The 23,806-nt window shown below is 48.3% G+C and overlaps 1 protein-coding gene across 2 annotated transcripts in view; it reads left to right on the top strand.

Annotated features, from left to right (window-relative positions):
* The window catches only part of mrps27 (mitochondrial ribosomal protein S27), a 188,583-nt gene that overhangs the window by 63,656 nt on the left and 101,121 nt on the right, over positions 1-23,806 (top strand). Inside the window, exons 1-2 of one of the 2 annotated variants that reach the window (XM_072516144.1) lie at positions 246-322; positions 2,317-2,375. The exons of the other annotated variant lie outside the window; for it this stretch is intronic. Coding sequence (XP_072372245.1) covers positions 269-322; positions 2,317-2,375 — 113 coding nt within the window. The 5' untranslated portion in view covers positions 246-268. Of the gene's footprint in view, positions 1-245; positions 323-2,316; positions 2,376-23,806 lie in introns of those variants that run through there. 2 annotated transcript variants of the gene reach the window in all.

Below are 23,806 nucleotides of genomic sequence, written 5' to 3' on the forward strand. Positions count from 1 at the left end.
ACATGCTAAATTGACCCTTAATTGGAAAAAATGAATTGGGTACTCAAATTTTTTTAAAATAATAATTTAAATTCGAGTAATCTCGTTCAAATATAGTAGCTGAGATAGCGCTGTAAAATGGTTGCGCGATGGAACAAAAGGCTAACACACATCAGTTATCATCCACAAGAATGGTTCATTACTATTTTGATGTGTGTATGTGTATCTATAATTTATAAAAAATTAAACATGATTCTGCTTCTTTCAATCAGCGGAATTAGCTGCACTAATGGACATAACATATGAGAAGAAACTTCCTGTCAGCTCATTAACCATAGCACGGGTAAGGCTATTACAGGCATGCGCCATGTATTATTAATACTCATATATAATATCTATGATGTATAGATTTACAACTATCCAACAAAATTACTTACCCCTATAATTTGGGCAGCACGGTAGCACTATGGCTTCACAGCGCCAGGGTCCCAGGTTCGATTTCCCACTGGGTCACTGTCTGTGCAGAGTCTGCACGTTCTGCCCGTGTCTGCGTGGGTTTCCTCCGGGTGCTCCGGTTTCCTCCCACAATCCAAAGATGTGCAGGTTAGGGTAAATTGCCCTTCGTGTCCAAAAAGGTTAGGAGGGGTTATTGGGTTATGGGGATAGGGTGGAAGTGAGGGCTTAAGTGGGATGGTGCAGACTTGATGGGCCGAATGGCCTCCTTCTGCACTGTATGTTCTATAATTCCACTGGATGTATGCATTTGAAAGATTTTGTTTTGGGGTCCAAAAATGTAAGTTTGTTTAAAATAGCCTTACTCTTCTATCTCCAATGCAATATTTTCCTCAAGTTTCTGAGTTCTGAATGTATCGACACGATGACAGATTTGTACTGAAATAAACATTGTTTGTGACTTTGAAGGAAAAATAGGGGAAACTCCAAAGGTGCACACTAAATTACTGAGGACAGTGAGGCGAGAACCAAATTCAATTGTGTTTATTTGCTAAAATATTATAAAGCTTGACACTGTATTAGTTGGAGGACATAAGAATTCCAACCCCATACTTCCAAATATTCCCTTTCTCAGCCAGGATCCAATAGATCACAACAAATTAATGCTCTGGTTCACATCTAAACTTCTTTCCAAAAATTGTCCACAATATTGGAAAACCCTTCAGCAGTCATTAATGAGAGAAGGGAAGAAATAAAGTGGGCCAATCTCCTTTAATCTTCCTTTCTTTGGCTCTTTATCTCAATAGCAATTTCTTACTTGTTGCCAGGGTCAGTGATTTAATAATGGAATCTTGTTTAGATAGAACTAGGCATGGATCCCATCAAGTAAAAGGGAGGGAGATTGACTGTCTTTTTAAAAATAAAACATGATATGAGAGGCCACCTCTTTAGCAGCACATCCAGAGGCCTACAGCTGTACATTTTCTTCCCCCGACTCCCACACGGAAACTAAAGAGCTGCCTCTGGTATGATAATGAGTCCTGGGTTGGAGAGCTACCTCAAGGCGAGGAAAAGTGCCCACCCACCTGACTCCTGTCAGTTAGTAGGCTCACAGAAAGTCAGGCCTCGCTGTCTACCCCTATTAATTCAAAATTGTTACTTTAAGAATTAGTAGTTTGAATTAAGTAATTTAAATATCTCCGGGTTTTACACACTTTTCAAAGCAATAGATAATATGAATTAAGTCTATGTTATTGGCTATGTGGTATAATGTTATATTGACGTTTCTCAAAACTCTACCGATTACCATACATATGACACCACAAATATTGAATGCAATCCTTTTATTTCCTCTTGATATAGCCCATTGCAGATAAATTGCCATCGCTCAAGAGAGCCAGTTTGGCTTCTTGCTTCAGGCATAAATGAAATAAAGAAGAAGCTTAATAAAGTAGCAACTGATGCACGTAAACAGGGTCTACATTTTCAATCCTGCAGAAGATTTTCTTTGAAGAATAATTTTTCTCCCCCTTGGGTTTATTTCGCTTGATTTCGTTGTAAAGGAGCATGTCAAGTGATTTTATTGCTTTGCCATTTATTTTCTGTGTTATTCTTATAGTCACATAGCTTCAAACGTCTACAACAAGGCTACGATTGCTTTGTGCAAGAGTTTTGATTTACCTCAAATTTTCTTTATCTGTTGGACAGCAGCATTAACAGCAATAAAAAATGACAGCTTTAGTTGGTGGAATTATTAGTAAGTGTGATCTAAATGGCTATCTCCATGTGTCCTTTGTATTGCATTACATGCTGAGGTGACACAGTTACAATTGCGGATTTTATAGCCAGATATAAATAATTCTGCACATTGTTTTATTTCTGTAGTTTATCGACAACATTTCTTCAAGAGAAGAGGTTGAACAGGCTGAATACTATATTTACAAGTAAGTACGTTTCGCCTTATCTTCCAAGTGTTTTTCAGAGAGCAATCCTGTGAACAATTAGTACTTTGTTTTGTTCCATGCCCACTGACCTGTTTCTGGGCTGCACATTCTATGTCAAGAAATAACCGCTTCGGCTGTCATGAACGGATGTATGAAAATCTTCATATCCTTTACTCTTTATAAGTTTAATGCTTTTCGCATTTCTCTTCACCACCAACTCTTACCACTAACTTTCTGCCACACAGTGAGGAAAATTTCTAATTTCTCGGTTGGGTGTTAAATATAATTTACAATAAAGAAAAAAAATGTATTGCCTGAATATTGTCCAAATATTGAGGTTGTAGGAACTCAGCAATTCTCTACCACATCCAGTTTCTTGACTTGGATTAGCAGTGAAAGGTGCAGCGAGGATTGTGTCATTGGCCCATGTTAGTTTTACTGTCCGTCTCAGTGTTACATGTGTGTTGTACTCATAGGGGAGGAATTGCTCGCTAACTTTGTTCCTTGGTACTTACTGTTGATTGCATATTTCTCAAAGAAGCCACAAGCAGTATCTTGGACAGTCAAGAATTATATGATTGAGCGCCGCTTTAACTTTCAGCAACACTGGCAGTGGTTGTTTTCCAAATCCTGTGGCGCCAGATCCTACAGAAGATGGCAGATGTGACCACCAATTTCTTAGACAGGCGTAGTCTTCAATGATACTGGTTCTCGGACATCTGCAGATATGTTCGGCGCTGTCTGTACACCCTGGGTCTAACGAGGCACCTCTAAGCGATGGCTGTCTGGGATTCAACCTCTGCATGGAGAGCAGGTCCTGTCCCCTCTTCCCCTTCATTGTTCTGCTCCTGCCTTTGGTGTGCCAGGTGCCTCCGCTGACACCTCCCTCGTCTCTCCTGCCTATGAGCAAGACTAATGACTGTGAGATCACCAGGCTCCATGTTTCATACGTTCTCCTCACTACAGTATCAAAGACAGAAACTTGACAATTAGCATTTGTCTGCTAAGGATCATCCTTTGCCCATTCATCATCTGAAGCTGCCTCTCGGCCCACTGACTCATGTCCTGACCACCACATTGATGCCCAATCCTTAGTTTGTATTCTGCTTTGGCAAGACCCCACACCACTCTTGCCCCACACCACATGACCAAGTGACCACAGCTTTGGTCAATCCACTGCATCCTGAGCACTCATCTTGGTGCAGGCATTGTCCAAAGTTTCACTCCAAGGCCTTGCACTCAACCTGGTCTATGGGGGGCACTTTCAATAGATATCTCAGCACACAACCAAGGATTAGGACGCTCTCCTTGGGCAGTGTGCCATTGCCAACTCTCCAAGGGGATATAGTAGCTTGCCCAACAGGCACACCATGGCAGTCAGAGATGTTGAAAGTTAGTGTGCCAAGGATTAAATGCTGACCAACAATTAGTGGCACACATAAGTGATGCTCGAGTGGGCATAATCGCGTGACTAGTTAGACTACATATCAATTGAGTTACAGCTGAACAGTCTCACCTGCAATGGGGTACCGATCACTGACATGTTTTTCCATTAGCCTGACCTGAGTCAACATGCCACCCCAGAAGCCCCCCCCCCCAACCAGATTTGAATGGAGCTGTCAGTCTGTGATGACTCTTCATCCACCCCACCGCTAGACTTCTCTTTCCTCTGTGAAGCCCTTTAGGAAGTCGTGGCCCAGCAGCAGAAGGCATCCTAAGGAACATTGCTTTCCACACTTGACAGTCTTCCCCCTTGGTACACTAGAGCCTAACCCCTGGCACCAGCAGTCTAATCCCCCAGTTCCCTTCCAGTGTTACCCCAGCCTTCCTCAAGTGTTACCCCGGTACCCCTGGATTAAGCCTGATCAGCCCCATGTCAGATCCTGGCATCCCTGAATCCACCCTCTGAATGTGTGGAACCACTCCCAGGGTGCTGTGCTCCCCTCCAAGCTCCCCTAGGAAGTCTGATCACCAAATGCAGGCCTTTTGAAGCCAGTCATGATTGTGCCTTTAAGACAGCATGCTGCCGTTGCTGGATTTTTTGGTGATGGCGGTTATGATTACGGTGTATGAGCCCGATAACGAGATGCAAATGTTTTATTACGAGATCCCCAACGTTGACTGGGTAGGAGATGATCACGGCAAGCTTTCACGCCAATGTAAGAGTCGACTTTGGACTTCTCACAATATTTTCCGCTCCTGTCGCCAAACCCACCTGACGCGAATGGGAGCATAAAGTCCCAGCTGGTAATTTTGCGAAAGATAAAAGGGACCCTGGCTCCTCAATTGAAAAACCTCAAGAGTCCAGACCTAAATCCTTTATCCAACAGCCAGGAGAAGTGGTGGGAAGCATGCCACATTACCACCCCCCCCCAAGCTGCTAGAACCTGTAATATTGCCATATGGGACTAAACCCAGGCAGTCTCCCATTTCACCATTGAGCAGGTCTCAGCAGCAAGAGCTCTGTCTAGAGAAATTGTCTGGCCCTAATCTACATTGCGTACTCCTGGAATATTAGAACTTCTGTGTTTGTGCCTTCACAACTAATTCATCTCTACGTGCCCTGTCCCATTGTAGAAGCCCTCACTTCTGGAAAGATGGACCACTTTGCTACATCAGCCTGCTAACCTCTGAAGGAATACACCATTGGACATTTGACTCTGGACTTTGGACTCCTGACTCTTATTTTAATTGTGGTCTTGCCCTGTACCCCTTTCCTTCCCTTATCCCTCTTTTATTGCCTGAGTGCAAAAGGGGCGGATGTTGTGAAACCCCTTTCCCATGTAAGTACAATAAACCAACCCTTCTATTTTCCTCACCTCGGGTTTGCTGTAGGATTATTAATTAGGTTTGGATCATGCCAAACTGAAGTTTGGGGAAATACGCTACCACTTATAGAAGGGGAAAAACAGAAATTAAAAACAGCTTTCTGTTTACGGATAGGTAGTGAGAAGAGAAATCAGGGCTGTTTAAGTCATTAGGGTTAGGGTTAGTAATGGCATGGACCATTTAGGCCGAATGGGGTCTTTCTGTGCTGTAGATTCTACGTAATCATCTCGTGCCCTCCTTACTTTAAGAGCAGTCCTGGGATTTAATTCTAGGCAGAGTGGCGCAGTACCTCTTCTGGCCATTGCAGCACTGTGCCTGGACGGGTTGGAGAGCTGTTGGCCAATCAGATTGGCCAACAACTCTCCAAGGCAGGTCTTCCTTCCAAGAGCAGACGACAGTCTCGCCCACTGCCAATCATAGCTCAATTGAGCGTTCACCGCCCTGAAAATTCTGCCTTTAGAAAATCCCCCAAAACAGCCAGCTATATATTATTGAAAAACATGAAGTCCCTTTTGATAGTTACTGCTAATTGGCATCTCTGCCTCTGACCAATGCAGTACCAGAGTTAGGAATATTTGTGGCTGATACGCGACCGACAAAGTGGCAGGAGGTGACATTCTCATGTTGTTGAGCATGAACAGTCACCAACTAAACTTTATAATGAGAAGCCCACTTTCGATATGTTGCTGTTAGGACATGAACGAAACCCAAGGACATTTTACAAAAGTAGTTTTGAACAGGAAACCCACAACACATTGAAAAGTCTCTTGCAAGATCCTTTGCTAATGAGCATGTAAATACTGTCAGAAATCATTTTGGATTTGCTGGCCACTTCTGCCTGTCTTCTCTGAATTTTCAACCATTGCACAAAAAACCCCTATGGGGATGCAGTGTAAATATTAGTAATGAAAAATTGAAATACATTGGTCTAAAGGTTGATTAGCAATACACTAGTAGCTCTTTTCGTTGTGAGGAAGTTAGTTAATCTAACAAAACCATAACATTGTTTGAAGGTTTCAGGATAAGTTGTGAAGGATTTTAAAGTGGCACATGGGGATCCTTGACTAATAAAAAGAGGCATAGAGTACAAAAGAAAGGAGGTGATGCTAATCATTCACGTTATGCCACCCAAACAATCATTTTTAAAACATGAGTTTTTTTTAGGTTAGAGAGGTTGTTCGCTAGCAATTATGAATTTAGCGCGCCATTAACAACCCAGTAACACCTCAAAGTGGAAGATTTCTTCAAAAGACAGACATGCAATCTACCAGTACAGTCCCAATGCTGGGAGTGCCTTTGAAAGGTGTGGATCAAAAGCACGTACCCGGCAGTCCTTATCTGGCTGGCTCCATTGCAGGGCTAAGCATGCCTGCTCCACTGCATTTGTCATGGAGTCGTGCCAGGTTTTTAAAGAGTCATGGTTCACGATCCTTCGGAGTCATAAACCATAATTTGCATGAGGAGTGTTCAAAGGGTCCTCCTCATGCTCACCCATGTCACGTTATGCCACCCAAAACAACCCCTATTGCCCCCTTTGCCACGCATATGACACTTCCATGCCCATTCTGACAGTATATACTATAGATCCAATGAATCCTATAGTGACAATAGGATATGTAAGCTTTACAAAGTCATTCATTTATTACTTTCCACTATGTTGAAAATGTGTAATTTCACTAAGGGCAATAAAATTGTCAATCATCCAGGCTGAGACCAGAAAACATTTACCCTGCAATGGCTACCTTGGTGATGTAGCCTGAAGCATAGGTAATCAGAGCTGCCTCCTGTGCTGTAGCATTCTATACTCCTATGAATTCCTTCAAAACTATGTAAGATTTAAAACCACGCAAGCTTTAAAAATTGTAATTTTGTAACGTATCAAACTAAAGAATGTGCACACTGTATCTATCAACGAATTTTGAAAAAAATGTTAGTAATTTCCAGCAAAGAAGGAAACGCGCTTATTTGTTAGACCTTACTCTGTACTTTGAGGCATCTCAGAGCACATGGAGATCCATTGCTTTAAGTTTACGATTAATATTAGTTTTGGAAAAATGCCCCTAGCTTTCATTTCAGCTTCACAGCTTGATTTTCAGTGATCTCACCTATTGTGAAAGACTAATTCTGAAAACCAGTCAATAATTAAGATATATGACCCTTTTAAAATTATGAAAATATACCAGCAAACAATTAAATTGGTTGTAAGCACATTGAAGTTAATCAAGCTTGTATGTTGCCCCAAAGCTATTTAATACTCTTCTCTATCAGTGAGTGTCATGAGAACAGTCTATATAATGGTCATATATTTTCATGTGTGAAGTGCAGTCTCAACACGCATAAGGTGGTAAAAGCAGATACGTTGGGTGGTGTTTATTTCTATGTTCTTTTGCGATTAATAGACGAAAGGATTGTAGAAAAGGTTAAGGGATTCATTGACTTGCATGGGATTAACTATCGGTGTCTTGATTAGTACATTGAAGTGTTTTTAAGACAGAGACAGATAGGTTCTTGATTAATAAGGGGATCAGGGGTTATGGGGAGAAGGCAGGAGAATGGGGATGAGCAAATATAAGACCATAAGACATAGGAGCGGGGGACTTCCGGTTGCGGCTATGCGGAGCTAAGCCGCACGATTTGGCAGCTCCCGCTATTACGGACATTCGGGCTCGTTAGAGCAGCCCCAACGGAATTTTTTCGAAGACAAACCGTGGGGAAGGGAAGAGAGAGGTCCCCCTCCAACTTTTATGGACCGGACCAGAAATGCAACGGCCAAAAAAGCGACATTGGAGCAGCGGGAGAAGCAAGGGAAAAAAAGCAAAATGGCGGCGGCCGGGGACAAAGCGGAATGCGGGCCGGAGCTGCAGGAATTCATCAAGCGCTGCTTCGAGGAGCTGCGCAAGGAGATGCTGGCACCTATGCTGTCGGCAATTGAAGGACGAGGGATGACCCAGAAGGCCCACGAGGTAAAGATCCAGGAGGTACAGGAAAGAGTCAGTGAGATTGAGGACGAGATCTTGGGCCTGGCGGTGAGAGTGGAGGAGCACGAGGCGCTACACACGAGGTGGGCGGGAAGACTCGAAGACCTGGAGAACAGGTCGAGGAGAAAGAACCTGCGGATCCTGGGTCTCCCTGAAGGAGTGGAGGGGGCCGATGCCGGGGCATACGCGAGCACAATGCTCGGGGCGATGATGGGCGTGGAGGCCCCTTCGAGGTGCTGGAGCTGGACGGGGCACACCGGGTGCTGGCGAGGAAGCCCAAGGCAAATGAGCCGCCAAGGGCGATGGTGGTGAGATTTCACCGGTTCACGGACAGAGAGAGGGTCCTGAAATGGGCCAAGAAGGAGCGGAGCAGTAAGTGGGACAATGCAGAGATCCGAATATACCCGGACTGGAGCACGGAGGTTGCAAAGCGGAGAGCGGGTTTCAACCGTGCCAAAGCGGTGTTGCATCGGAAAGGAGTGAAATTGGGAATGCTGCAGCCAGCGCGACTGTGGGTCACATACAAGGACCAACACTCTTATTTTGAAACGCCTGAAGAGGCGTGGACCTTCATACAAACCAAAAAGTTGGACTCTAACTGAGGGTTTGTGAGGGTGGGGGGATGTTTGAGGTTTGATGTGTGATGGTTGTTGTATATAGGGGGTCAATCACGTGCAGGAAATGTTACATGGCTGGGGGAGAGAGACAAGGCCGCGACAGGAGCTGCGCTAGAGGGGGCGGGGCGGGCTTTGGAAAGCGCAGGGTTTTTCCCGCGTGCGGGAAGAAAGGCGGGAAGGGGAACGAAGGAACGCATATTGATTGGGAGACTCCCACACGGGGAGGTCAATGGGACGGCGGGGGAAGCCGGGGTCAGCAGGTGTCAGCTGACTTACGGGAGCGATATGGGGGAGCAAAAAAGCTCGACAGGAGTCTAGCGGAGGGGAGGGGGGGAAGCGGGAAAGGGTTGCTGCTGCACTGGCCGAAAGGGAATGGGACACAGAAGAGGTGGTCGGGACGGGGATCCCCCGGCTGGGGGACTGGAGGGTGAGGGAGGCGTGGACATGGGACTGGCCCAGAAAAGGAGATGGCTAGTCGGCGGGGGGGAAGTGGGGGGGGGGGGGGGGAGAGAGGGGGAGGGGGGGGAGGGGGAGGGGGGGTGGGGGGGGGAGGGGGGGGAGGGGGAGGGGGAGGGGAGGGGGGGGAGGGGGAGGGGAGGGGGGGAGGGGGAGGGGGAGGGGGGGGAGGGGGGGGAGGGGGAGGGGGAGGGGGAGGGGGGGAGGGGGAGGGGGGGAGGGGGAGGGGGGGGGGGGGGAGAGCCCCTCCAGTCCGGCTGATAACGTGGAACGTGAGGGGCTGAATGGGCCGGTGAAGAAGGCTCGAGTGTTCGCGCACTTAAAGGGACTGAAGGCAGATGTGGTCATGCTCCAAGAGACACACCTGAAGGTGGCGGACCAGGTCAGGTTAAGAAAGGGATGGGGAGGACAGGTATTCCACTCGGGACTGGACGCGAACAATAGAGGGGTGGCAATATTGGTGGGAAAGCGGGTGTCATTTGAGGCCAAGACTATCGTAGTAGATAATGGAGGGCGATATGTGATGGTGAGCGGTAGGTTGCAAGGGACGTGGGTGGTGTTGGTAAATGTATACGCCCTGAACTGGGATGATGCTGGATTCATGAAGCGCATGTTGGGGCGCATTCCGGACCTGGAGATAGGAGACCTGATAATGGGAGGGGACTTCAATACAGTGTTGGATCCAGCACTGGACTGCTCCAGATCAAGGACTGGAAAGAGGCCGGCGGCGGCCAAGGTGCTTAGGGGGTTTATGGACCAGATGGGGAGAGTGGACCCATGGCGGTTTGCAAGGCTGCAGGCCAGGGAATTTTCTTTTTTCTCCCATGTGCACAAAGCCTACTCCCGGATAGATTTTTTTGTTCTGGGCAGAGCGCTCATCCCGAGGGTGGAGGGGACGGAGTATTCAGCCATAGCCGTTTCGGACCACGCCCCGCACTGGGTGGAACTGGACCTGGGAGAGGAGAGGGACCAACGCCCGCTGTGGCGGCTGGATGTGGGACTGCTGGCAGATGAGGTGGTGTGTGGGAAGGTGAGGGGGTGCATCGAAAGGTACTTGGTGGCCAACGACAACGGGGAGGTGCGGGTGGGGGTGGTATGGGAGGCGTTGAAGGGGAGAGCTAATCTCCATCAGGGCTCATAGGGAGAAGACAGAGGGCATGGAAAGGGAGAGGTTAGTGGGGGAGATTTTGAGAGTGGACAGGAGATACGCAGAGGCCCTGGAGGAAAGATTACTTGGGGAAAGACGACGGCTCCAGACGGAGTTTGACCTGTTGACCACAGGGAAGGTGGAGGCACAGTGGAGGAAGCGCAGGGGGCGACCTACGAGTATGGGGAAAAGGCTAGTCGGATGCTGGCACACCAGCTCCGTAAGAGGATGGCAGCGAGGGAAATGGGGGGAGTCAAAGAAGGAAGGGGAGCCACGGTTCGGAGTGCGACGAAAATAAACGAGGTACTTAAGGCCTTCTATGAAGAGCTGTACAGATCCCAGCCCCCAGCGGGGGAAGAGGGGATGAGACGATCCCTAGACCAACTGAGATTCCCGAGGGTGGAGGAGCAAGAGGTGGCTGGTTTGGGGGCACCAATTGGGTTGGAGGAGCTGAGTAAGGGTTTGGGGAGTATGCAGGCGGGGAAGGCCCCGGGACCTGACGGGTTCCCGGTGGTGTTCTACAGGAAGTACGTAGACCTGTTGGCTCCGCTACTAGTGAGGACCTTTAGTGAGGCAAGAGAGGAGGGGACCCTGCCCCCGACAATGTCGGAAGCGACAATTTCTTTGATCCTAAAGCGGGACAAGAACCCACTGCAATGTGGATCGTACAGGCCGATCTCGCTCCTCAATGTGGATGCTAAGTTGCTGGCAAAAGTACTGGCCACGAGGATTGAGGACTGTGTCCCGGGGATGATCCATGAGGGCCAGACGGGATTCGTAAAGGGCAGGCAATTAAACACATGTGCGGCGGCTCTTAAACGTGATAATGATGCCATTGGAGGAGGGAGAGGCGGAGATAGTGGCAGCTATGGACGCGGAGAAGGCCTTTGACCGAGTAGAGTGGGAGTACCTCTGGGAGGTGCTGCATAGGTTTGGGTTCGGGGGAGGGTTTATCAGCTGGGTTAAGCTCCTTTACAGAGCCCCGGTGGCGAGTGTAGTGACGAACCGGCGGAGGTCGGAGCACTTTCGGCTGTACCGAGGAACAAGGCAGGGGTGCCCCCTGTCCCCCCTGTTGTTTGCATTGGCGATCGAACCCTTGACTATGTCATTGAGGGAGTCTAATAAATGGAGGGGGGTGGTCCGAGGGGGATAAGAGCATCGGGTGTCGCTATCTGCGGATGACCTGTTGCTGTACGTGGCGGATCCAATGGAGGGGATGGTGGAGGTCATGCAGACTCTAAGGGAGTTTGGGGAGTTTTCGGGCTATAAGCTCAATGTAGGGAAGAGTGAGCTCTTTGTATTACAGGCAGGGGACCAAGAAAGAGGGATAGGGGACCTACCGCTGAGGAGGGCGGAGGGGAGCTTTCGGTACCTGGGGATCCAGATAGCCAGGAGTTGGGGGACCCTACATAAACTGAATCTGACGAGGTTGGTGGAGCAAATGGAGGAGGACTTCAAAAGATGGGACATGTTACCGCTCTCGCTGGCGGGTAGAGTGCAGTCGGTCAAAATGGTGGTCCTTCCGAGGTTTCTGTTTGTGTTTCAGTGCCTTCCCATCGTGATCACCAAGGCCTTTTTCAAGAGAGTAGGTAGGAGTATAATGGGGTTTGTGTGGGCAAATAGGACCCCGAGGGTAAGGAGAGGGTTCCTGGAACGAAGTAGGGACCGAGGAGGGTTGGCGCTGCCAAACCTAGGGAGCTACTACTGGGCAGCAAATGTGGCGATGATCCGCAAGTGGGTGATGGACGGAGAGGGGGCGGCATGGAAGAGGATGGAGATGGCGTCCTGTAAAGGAACGAGCCTGGGGGCATTGGTGACGGCACCGCTGCCGCTCTCGCCGACAAGGTACGCCACGAGCCCGGTGGTGGTGGCAACGCTAAGGATCTGGGGCCAGTGGAGACGGCACAGGGGTGCAATGGGAGCCTCGGTGTGGTCCCCGATCAGGGGTAACCTCCGGTTTGTATCGGGTAAGATGGACGGGGGGTTCCAGAGCTGGCATCGGGCGGGGATTAGAAGAATGGGGGACCTGTTCATTGACGGGACGTTTGCGAGCCTAGGGGCACTGGAGGAGAAGTTCGAGATACCCCCGGGGAATGCCTTTAGATATATGCAGGTGAGGGCGTTTGTGAGGCGACAGGTGAGGGAATTCCCGTTGCTCCCGGCACAAGAAATTCAAGACAGGGTGATCTCGGGTGTATGGGTCGGGGAGGGCAAGGTGCCGGCAATACACCAGGAGAAATAAGAAGAGGGGGAAGCGTTGGTAGAAGAGCTGAAGGGTAAATGGGAGGAGGAGCTGGGGGAGGAGATTGAGGAAGGTCTGTGGGCTGATGCCCTGGGTAGGGTTAACTCCTCCTCCTCGTGTGCCAGGCTCAGCCTGATACAATTTAAGGTGGTTCACAGAGCGCACTTGACGGGGGCGAGGTTGAGTAGGTTCTTTGGGGTAGAGGACAAATGTGGAAGGTGCTCAGGGTGCCCGGCGAACCATGTCCATATGTTTTGGTCATGCCCGGCACTGGAGGGGTTCTGGAGAGGAGTGGCGGGAGCAATATCTCAGGTGGTGAAAGTCCGGGTCAAGCCAAGCTGGAGGCTAGCAATATTTGGAGTAGTGGACGAGCCGGGAGTGCAGGAGGCGAAAGAGGCCGGCATTCTGGCCTTTGCGTCCCGAGTAGCCCGGCGACGGATCTTGCTAATGTGGAAGGAGGCGAAGCCCCCCAGCGTGGAGGCCTGGATAAACAACATGGCTGGGTTCATAAAGCTGGAGAGGATTAAGTTTGCCTTGAGAGGGTCTGCGCAGGGGTTCTACAGGCGGTGGCAACCGTTCCTAGACTATCTCGCGGAGCGTTAGGGGAAGGTCGACAGCAGCAGCAGCAACCTGGGTGGGGGGGATGAGTGGGGAGGGGGGGGAGAATGGGGGATTGCCTGAGAGGGTGGATGAGCAAGAGATAACACGAAGGGTTGGGGAAACTGGCACGTGCGGGAGAGAGCCAGTGTACAAAGCTATGTAAACATATCATTTTGCCATGTATATATCTTGCTCTGTGCGATTTCTTGTTATTTTGTTATGGGGGGGTGGGGGTTATTGTTTGTAAGGGAGAAAAATTGTGTTAAAAAACTTTAATAAATATATATATTTTTAAAAAGACATAGGAGCGGAAGTAAGGCCATTCGGCCCATCGAGTCCACTCCACCATTCAATCATGGCTGATTTCAACTCCATTTACCCGCGCTCTCTCTCCATAGCCCTTAATTCCTCGAAAAATCAAGAATTTATCAACTTCCGTCTTAAAGACACTCAACGTCCCGACCTCCACCGCCCTCTGTGGCAATGAATTCCACAGACCCACCACTCTCTGGCTGAAGAAACTTCTCCTCATCTCTGTTCTAAAGTGACTCCCTTTTGTTCTAAGGCTGTGCCCCCGGGTCCTAGTCTCCCCTGCTAATGGAAACAACTTCCCTACGTCCACCCTATCTAAGCCAGTCATTATCTTGTAAGTTTCTATTAGATCTCCCCTCAACCTCCTAAACTCCAATGAATATAATCCCAGGATCCTCAGACGTTCATCGTATGTTAGGCCTACCATTCCTGGGATCATCCGTGTGAATCTCCGCTGGACCCGCTCCAGTGCCAGTATGTCCTTCCTGAGGTGTGGGGCCCAAAATTGCTCACAGTATTCTAAATGGGGCCTAACTAATGCTTTATAAAGCTTCAGAAGTACATCCCTGCTTTTATATTCCAAGCCTCTTGAGATAAATGACAACATTGCATTTGCTTTCTTAATTACGGACTCAACCTGCAAGTTTAGCTTTAGAGAATCCTGGACTAGGACTCCTAAGTCCCTTTGCACTTCAGCATTATGAATTTTGTCACCGTTTAGAAAATAGTCCATGCCTCTATTCTTTTTTCCAAAGTGCAAGACCTCGCACTTGCCCACGTTGAATTTCATCAGCCATTTCTTGGATCATTCTCCTAAACTGTCTAAATCTTTCTGCAGCCTCCCCACCTCCTCCATACTACCTGCCCCTCCACCTATCTTTGTATCATCGGCAAACCAGTATGCCCCCAGTCCCGTCATCTAGATCGTTAATATATAAAGAGCTGTGGCCCCAACACTGAACCCTGCGGGACACCACTCGTCACCGGTTGCCATTCCGAAAAAGAACCTTTTATCCCAACTCTCTGCCTTCTGCCTGACAGCCAATCGTCAATCCATGTTAGTACCTTGCCTCGAATACCTTATTTTACTCAGCAGTCTCCTGTGAGGCACCTTACCAAAGGCCTTTTGGAAATCAAGATAGATAACATCCATTGGCTCTTCTTGGTCTAACCTATTTGTTATCTCTTCAAAGAACTCTAACAGGTTTGTCAGGCACGACCTCCCCTTACTAAATCAATGCTGACTTGTCCTAATCCGACCCTACACTTCCAAGAATTTAGAAATCTCATCCTTAACAATGGATTCTAGAATCTTGCCAACAACCGAGGTTAGGCTAATTGGCCTATAATTTTCCATCTTTTTCCTTGTTCCCTTCTTGAACAGGGGGGTTACAACAGCGATTTTCCAATCCTCTGGGAATATCAGCCATGATTGAACGGCGGAGCAGATTCGATGGGCCGAGTGGCCTAATTCTGCTCCTATGTCTTATGGCCTTATTGTTTTCTAAGAATGCTACCTCTATTCCATTCTTCGTGATGCATTCTTAGATAAGGCTTTTTAGACAAAGGAGTTTTGCCCCAGTGCTGTTTTCTAAATTAAATGCTTAGCATTTCAGATGGTAGCTGTTCAATAGATTATGAGCACTACAGACAGACTTAAGAAGAGATTCAGAAACTGAAAGCTCCAGGACTAAAATTGTTCCAGCATTTGATCGTTGCATTATTGGATGGTTTACCTCACCAAATCAGCAAAATGACACTGGTAATCTCCCAGTAGTGATTTTATGTCAAATATTTGAAATAAAGCATTAGTATGACAAAGGGTTTGACTGGTGTGATGCGAGGACGAGGGGAGGTGTTGGAACATTTGCTAGTATTTACATGGCTGTCTCCCAACTGGCAAGGAGAAATGATTAGTAGGTATCTTTAAAGTACTGTACTTTAATCTGCAGTCAGCCATATTACGAAACAGAAAGCTGTGCTTGCTGATAACCTGTAATCCTTCTTTCAGAACATAGTGAAATTTCTGAGAGTTTGGTTTTAAAGCAGTTTTGATGCTTGCAGCCGATTATAAGTCAGACTCCATTGAAGCTCCATTAGCACTTAACAGAGTGCTGGAGGAAATTTCATCATTGAATCACCATAGCAACCACTCACCCCATAGTCTGCTCAGCATAGTTAGCCTATCATAATTTCAGATTCCAGATAATACTTTGCTTGTGAACCAAAACAAATATGTTATACATATACCTTTTTTTATGTTTATCAGGGTGCAATTTGAAAATAAATACAGAACACTTAAAAAAAAATTATTTATACTTTAAAAAAAAAATTCTTGTTATATTATTATATTTCAAGAATATAGGCTGCTTGTAAATTGAGCATCCATGTTGCAACTGCTAGTAATATCGCTGTTCCAGGCCTCCAATGTATGTGGTATGGCTGGCGATGAGTTACAAGGCAGTGTTTCGATATTTTCTGAGTTCAGCTGTGGAAATACTGAGCAAAATAATTTTATCTGGATTTTATATTGGAGTTTTGTGGCACATCTGGACATCCAGACCTGGTTTCTCCTCCTTCGTTCTTGCCATCTGGCAGCTTTCTGCCTCCATAGTGTTTTCCTAGATTAGAATTCACGCAAACTATGGGGGCATGGTGGCGCAGTGGTTAGGACTGCTGCCTCATGGTGCCGAGGACACGGGTTTGATTCCAGCCCGGGTCACTGTCCGTGTGAAGTTTGCATATTCTCCGTGTCTCTGTGGGTCTCAACCCCATAACCCAAAGATGTGCAGGGTAGGTAGATTGGCCTTGCTAAATTACCCCTTATTTGGAAAAGATATGAATTGAGTACTTTAAATGTATATTTAAAAAAAAAAGAATTCATGCAATCAGGCTATGGCCTGTTGCATCAATTGGTTGTTGAAGACCAAGGTTCATTAGTTGAAATTGCTGCTGTGAAGACACTCTTCTTTCTGCCATTTGCTTCTTTCTGCTTGAAAACTAGTGACATTCATCACACACATTTACTTTGGTGTAGAAGTCCCAAACTCATTGCTAATGCCATGGTGCAAACTTTCTTCTGGTTATAATTTGTCACAAATTCTAGGCCCCTAAGTATGGAGTATATTTTCAATCACTTTCTATTTTCAAAATGGTAAGAAGATGAATTTAAGGACCTAGGTACAGAAATCACAGGTCCAAATAATAATTAGAAGGCTCATGCAATGTTAGCCTTTATCTCGAGGCGGGTGAATGGACTTGAGATTGAGATCTGCCGTGATCTAATTAAATGACAGAACAAGGTTGAGGGGCTGAATGGCCTACACCTGTTCATGTATTCCCAACCTCACCACAAATAGCAAACAGGCAGCTTCCTGCCTCCACAGTGCTATTCCTAGCTTAGAACACATTCTTCTGCACTATGCCTTGTTTTGAGCTGGTCAACCAACACCAAGGTTTTTCTGAAAGGAAATTAAAGTTCAGAGATCAGCAAGTGCGTCTATGCGATGGTTAGTCCCAATCACCCACCCATCCCACAAGCCCTTGCTCACCTTGATGTTACTACACTTAACAAAGGAAAGTTTGAAGTGGGACCTTTTAACCTCAACTATCCTCTACCATTGAGTTATCAATGGCTCACTGCTGAGCTGGTGAAATGTTCCATTTCTGACATCGATAGTCACATATATTTTTTAAATTCTTACCAAAAGGAGGGTCCAAATCTTTGTTGACTGAATCAGAGCTGGAATTCCAGAAGTCATGCTGGAAATTTGACTTTGTTTATTGTTGCTGTTTTATTTCACTTTTTGAATTAAATTAACTATAAGAAAAATATGACTGGCAAAAGCAGCTTAGCTGTTCGTTCATCACATGTTTATGGGATGTAGCTATTGCACCTCCCCACAGAACAGTGGCTGTGTTCCAAACATAATTCATCGTGTGAAGCACTGTAAGATCTTTCAGGAATGTAAGGTTTTTATTATCAATATAGGAGGCTTATGAACCATCACTTTTGTGAGACTTGAAAAACATTACTGTTAATAAAATTGAAAGAAATCATGTTCTCAAATGGCTCTATTGACGGATTCAGATTTAAAAAAATGTGTTCTTGAGGACTTCCGGTTGCGGCGAGGATGAGCTAGCCGCACGTTTCGGCGGCTCCAGCTCCGACGGACCTTCGGGCTCTTTTATGAACCCGGCCGAGCAACCCGGTGTGGGGTGTGTGGGAAGGGAGTCCCCCCCGAACGACGGAGGAAAAAACCGGCGGCGGCGGCTGCAGCCCGAAGAATCTTCAACCATAAGGTCAGAGGGAGAGGAGAACAAAATGGCGGCGGAGAAATCGCAGGCGGCATGGGGGCCTGAGCAGGACGAGGTCGTGAGACGGTGCGTGGACCTGTTGACGAAAGAGGTACTGACCCCGATGCTACAGGCAATTGAGGAACTGAAGGAGACCTTAAAGACCCAGGAGACTGAGCTCCGCGTGGTGGAGCAGAAGGTGTCAGGTATTGAGGACGAGGCCCTGGGCCTGGCGATTCAGACTCAGACGCACGAGGCACTTCATAAAAAGTGTGCTGAAAGGATCGAGGCCCTTGAAAACGGAGCGCGAAGGAAGAACCTTAGGATACTAGGTCTCCCTGAGGGTGTGGAAGGAGTGGACTGTGGAGCGTACGCAAGTAAGATGCTGAGCTCACTGATGGGTGCTGAGGCCCCTGCGGGCCCCATGGAGGTGGAGTGGGCAGGTCGGATCCCGGCAGAAGACCAAAAGCGGGAGAACCACCGAGGGCGATAATCGTGCGATTCTACCGCCTCAAGGACAGAGAAGTGGTCCTGAGATGGGCTAAAAAGGTGCGGAGTAGCAGATGGGAGAATGCGGTGGTACGGATATACCAGGACTGGAGTGCGGAGGTGGCGAGAAGGAGGGCGAGCTTCAACCGAGCCAAAGAGGTTTTGCACAAAACTAAGGTGAAGTTTGGGATGCTGCAGCCGGCAAGACAATGGGTCACTCATCAGGAGAGACACTATTATTTTGAGACGGCGGAGGAAGCATGGACCTTTATTAAAGAAGAGAAACTGGACCGGAACTGAGGGACTGATGCTGCAGGAAATGTTGTTGTTATTGTTCTTGTTAATGTTATGGTGTAAGTTACTCGAGAAGTAAACAGAGAAGGGGGGGGACACTGGGGAAATGTGGGCGCCGGTGAGGGGGGAAAGACGGGACATAGTTGGAGAATGGGGAAGGGGAGGGGGAGGGGAAAGGGAGCTGCGCCATAAGAGGCGGTTCAGGTAAAGGGATGTTCCCGCGCCAGAAAGAATAAGGCGGGAAAACAGGCGCAAGGGAGTTCCCTCACACCGGGGGGGTCGAGGAGCGAGCAGCAGTAGCCGGGGTCAGTTGAAGTCAGCTGACTTACGGAAGTGATATGGGGGGAGCAATCAAGCTAGATAGGGATCTAGCGGGGGGGGGGGGGGGACAACTGGGTTGCTGCTGCGGAATTCCAAAAGGGAATGGCTAAAGAGTGGGTGGTCGGGGACGGTGTGCGACGCTGGGGGAGCGAGCGGGAGCGTGGAGGCGGGATATGGGACTGGCCTAGAGAAGGTAATGGCTAGTCGACACGGGAGGGGGGCAGGTAGCCCCCTAGTGAGGCTGATCACGTGGAACGTGAGAGGCCTAAAAGGACCGATAAAAAGGGCCCGAGCGCTCGCGCATTTGAAAGGACTAAGGGCAGACGTGGCTATGCTCCAAGAGACGCACCTAAAGGTGGCAGACCAAGTTAGGCTAAAGAAAGGATGGGTGGGACAGGTGTTCCACTCAGGACTGGACGTAAAGAACAGAGGGGTGGCCTTTTTGGTGGGGAAACGGGTAGCATTTGAAGCAAAGAACATCGTAGCAGAAAGCGGAGGTAGATATGTAATGGTGAGTGGTCGGCTGGAGGGAATGGAGGTCGTGTTGGTTAATGTGTATGCCCCAAATTGGGACGATGCGGGATTCATGAGACGGATGCTGGGGCGTATACCGGACCTGGAGGCAGGAAATTTGATTTTAGGAGGGGACTTCAATACAGTGCTGGACCCGGGGCTAGATAGATCCAGCTCAAGGACCGGAAGAAGGCCGGCAGCGGCCAAGGTACTTAAGGGGTTTATGGACCAAATGGGGGGAGTGGATCCATGGCGAGGGCTAGGGCTAGGGAGTATTCCTTCTTCTCCCATGTCCATAAAGTGTACTCCCGGATAGATTTTTTTGTTTTAGGAAGGTCGTTGATCTCTAGGGTGGAAGAAGCTGAATACTCAGCCGTAGCGGTTTCAGATCATGCCCCACATTGGGTGGACCTGGAAATAGGAGAGGACAGGGAGCAGAGAACACTCTGGCGATTAGATGTGGGACTGATGGCGGATGAGGGAGTGTGTGCAAGAGTGAGGGGGTGTATTGAGAGATACCTGCAGGTCAATGACAACGGCGAAGTCCCTGTGGGAGTGGTCTGGGAAGCGCTAAAAGCGGTGGTCAGAGGAGAGCTGATCTCCATTGGGGCCCACAAAAGGAAAACAGAGGCCTAGGAAAGGGATAGATTACTGGGGGAAATTTTAAGGGTGGACAGGGAATTTGCAGAGACCCCGGAGGAGGAGCTGTACAGGGAGAGGAGGCGACTCCAGACCGAGTTTGACCTTCTGACCACCAGAAAGGTGGAGGTACTGTGGAGGAAGGCACAGGGGAGGAGGTACGAATATGGGGAAAAGGCTAGTCGCCTGTTGGCGCACCAACTGCGAAAGAGGGCAGCAGCGAGGGAGATAGGAGGAATTAGGGATGAAAGGGGAGACACTGTGCGAAGGCCAGGAAAGATAAATGAGGTGTTTAAGACCTTTTATGAGGAACTGTATAGGTCTCAGCCCCCAGAGGGAGAGGAGGGGATGCGGCAGTTCCTGGACCAATTGAGGTTCCCGAAAGTGGAGGAGCAGGAGGTGGCAGGCCTGGGGGCGCCGATTGAGGTGGACGAGGTAATTAAGGGACTGGGAAGCATGCAAGCAGGGAAGGCTCCGGGGCCAGACGGGTTCCCGGTGGAATACTACAGAAAATATGTGGACTTGTTGGCCCCGTTGATGGCGAGGACGTTCAATGAGGCCAGGGAAGGGGGGACTCTACCCCCGACGATGTCGGAGGCGACTATATCGCTAATTTTGAAGACCGACAAAGATCCGTTGCAGTGCGGGTTCTATAGACTTATTTCACTATTGAACGTGGACGCCAAGTTGCTGGCAAAGGTACTGGCATCGAGGATAGAGGACTGTGTCCCGGGGGTGGTGCACGAAGACCAGACAGGGTTCGTAAAAGGGAGACAACTGAATGTTAACGTGCGACGACTATTAGGGGTGATAATGATGCCCCCAGTGGAGGGGGAGGCAGAGATAGTGGCGGCAATGGACGCAGAGAAGGCATTTGATAGGGTGGAGTGGGAGTATTTATGGGAAGTGTTAAGGAGGTTTGGGTTTGGGAACGGGTTTATTAGCTGGGTTAGACTTCTTTATGGGGCACCAACGGCAAGCGTAGTTACAGGTCGACATAGATCGGAGTATTTCCGATTATATAGGGGAACAAGACGGATGCCCGCTGTCTCCATTGTTGTTTGCGTTGGCAATTGAACCTCTGGCCATGGCGCTGAGAGACTCCAGGAAATGGAGAGGGTGATTAGAGAGGGAGAAGAACATCGAGTCTTGTTATACGCGGATGACCTATTGTTATACGTGTCGGACCCAGCGGGGGGATGACAGAGGTTATGCGAATTTTGCGGAGGTTCGGGGAATTCTCGGGGTATAGGCTAAACATGGGGAAAAGGGAACTATTTGTGATACATCCAGGGGACCAGAGTAGAGAGATAGAAGGCTTACCGGTAAGGAAAGTGGAAAGAAACTTCCGATACCTGGGGATTCAGATCGCTAGGAGCTGGGGAACCTTGCACAGACTTAATTTGACACGGCTGGTAGAACAAATGGAGGAGGACTTCAAGAGGTGGGACATGCAGCCTTTATCGCTGGCGGGCAGGGTGCAAGCAATTAAGATGATGGTCCTCCCGAGGTTCTTATTTGTATTTCAATGTCTCCCTATATTAATCACCAGGACCTTTTTTAATAAAATAGATAGGAGCATCACGAGCTTCGTGTGGGCAGGGAAAGTTCCGAGAGTAAGGAGGGGGTTCCTTCAGCGTAGTAGAGATAGAGGAGGACTGGCACTACCGAACTTGGGAGATTATTATTGGGCCGCCAATGTGGCAATGATACGTAGATGGATGATGGAGGGGGAGGGAGCGGCGTGGAAAAGACTGGAGTGAAAGTCCTGTAAAGGGACGAGTTTAGAGGCGCTGGTGACGGCACCGCTACCGCTCTCACCTAAAAAGTATACCACGAACCCGGTGGTGGCGGCAACATTGAACATATGGGGACAGTGGAGGAGACAGAGAGGGGTGCGGGGAGCCCTGGTGGGGTCCCCTATCAGGAACAACCATAGGTTCGCCCCAGGAAGAATGGATGGAGGATTTCAGAGCTGGTACCAGTTGGGAATTAGGAAGGTGGTAGATTTATTTATAGATGGGACTTTTGCGAGCTTGGGAGCATTGGAGGAAAAGTATAAGTTACCCCGGGGACATTTCTTGAGATATGTGCAGGTGAGGGCGTTTACTAGACAACAGGTGAGGGAATTTCCGTTGCTCCCGACACAGGGGATACAGGACAGGGTGCTTTCAGGGGTGTGGGTCGGAGAGGGCAAGGTGTCAGAGATTTACAGAGAGATGAGGGAAGAGGGGGAGGAGTCGGTATGAGAACTAAAGGGAAAGTGGGAAGAAGAATTAGGGGAGGAGATAGAAGAGGGTATGTGGGCTGATGCCCTAAGCAGGGTAAACTCCTCTTCCTCATGCGCCAGGCTTAGCCTGATTCAATTTAAGGTGCTACATAGAGCACACACAACGGGGGCAAGATTGAGCAGGTTCTTTGGAGTGGAGAACAGATGTGGGAGGTGTGGCGGGAGCCCGGCAAACCACGCACATATGTTTTGGGCGTGCCCGGCACTGGAAGGATATTGGAAGGGAGTGACGGGAGTGATCTCGCAGGTGGTGAATGCCTGGGTCAAACCAAGCTGGGGGTTAGCTCTATTTGGAGTTGCGGATGAGCCGGGAGTGCAGGAGGCGAAAGAGGCCGATGTCGTGGCCTTTGCGTCCCTAGTAGCCCGGCGCAGGATCCTACTCATGTGGAAAGAGGCGAAACCCCCCAGACTGGAGGCCTGGGTAAACGATATGGCGGGATTTATTAAACTGGAGCAGATAAAGTTTGCCCTGAGAGGATCGGCTCAAGGGTTCACCAGGCGCTGGCAGCCATTTCTCGACTACCTAAGGGAATGTGAGAGGGAAGACAGATGACCAGCAGCAGCAACCCAGGGGGAGGGGGGAGGGGGGGGGTTTAGTTTAGTATAGGTCAATAGATAACGGGGTTTTGTTACTTGTGTATTGTTAAAAATTTCTATTTTTGTTATCGTTCCGTTTGGTTTGTAAGAGGGAAAAATGTTGTTTAGAAAAAATTTTCAATAAAATATATTTAAAAAAAAAAAAATGTGTTCTTGAGATGTGAGCGTCGCTGGCAATGCCAGCGTTTATTTCCCATTCCTAATTCCCCATGAGAAGGTGGCGGTGCGCTGAATTCATGGAACCACTGTAGTGCTGATATAGTCGTTCAGCCGTTGCACTGAGAAGGAACCAGATGTATGTATTGAGGCATGCAATACAAAATAATCTTGTATACTTAATATATCTTAATGGCTAATTCACTGACTTTCCAAAGCAGTTCACTGGATAGTGATTAGGACTGAAATCCCTGGTACCCCCCCCCCGTTAAGGAATTGTGAGACCAATTGTAGTGCCTTGTGTCCGTTCCTGGTTGAAATCATGGTTGAAATCTGCTTATTCAGCAGAGCTGAGACAATCATGGTATGTATGTGAGTACAACACTATTTCTTACTTTGACTAAACCACCAGGGGAGCTGAAACAGCATTTCTCTTCCTGAATAAGCTCAGGACCAACTGTTTGTCCACACACGAGGGGAAAGGTCTAAAACCTATTCCTTCTGATGGAAAATGTACAGCAGTATTTATTCTGCAGTTAATGCTGTTGAAAACTGCAGCTGATGCATCTGTTCCAACTGACTGCAGCCTGTTTATACTACCTAACTCTGACCACAAATGATTTATCTCGAAGATAGTACTGTAGTTATATGCAAA

The sequence above is a fragment of the Scyliorhinus torazame genome, chromosome 9 (assembly GCF_047496885.1).
Source record: "Scyliorhinus torazame isolate Kashiwa2021f chromosome 9, sScyTor2.1, whole genome shotgun sequence".
NCBI lineage: Eukaryota > Metazoa > Chordata > Chondrichthyes > Carcharhiniformes > Scyliorhinidae > Scyliorhinus > Scyliorhinus torazame.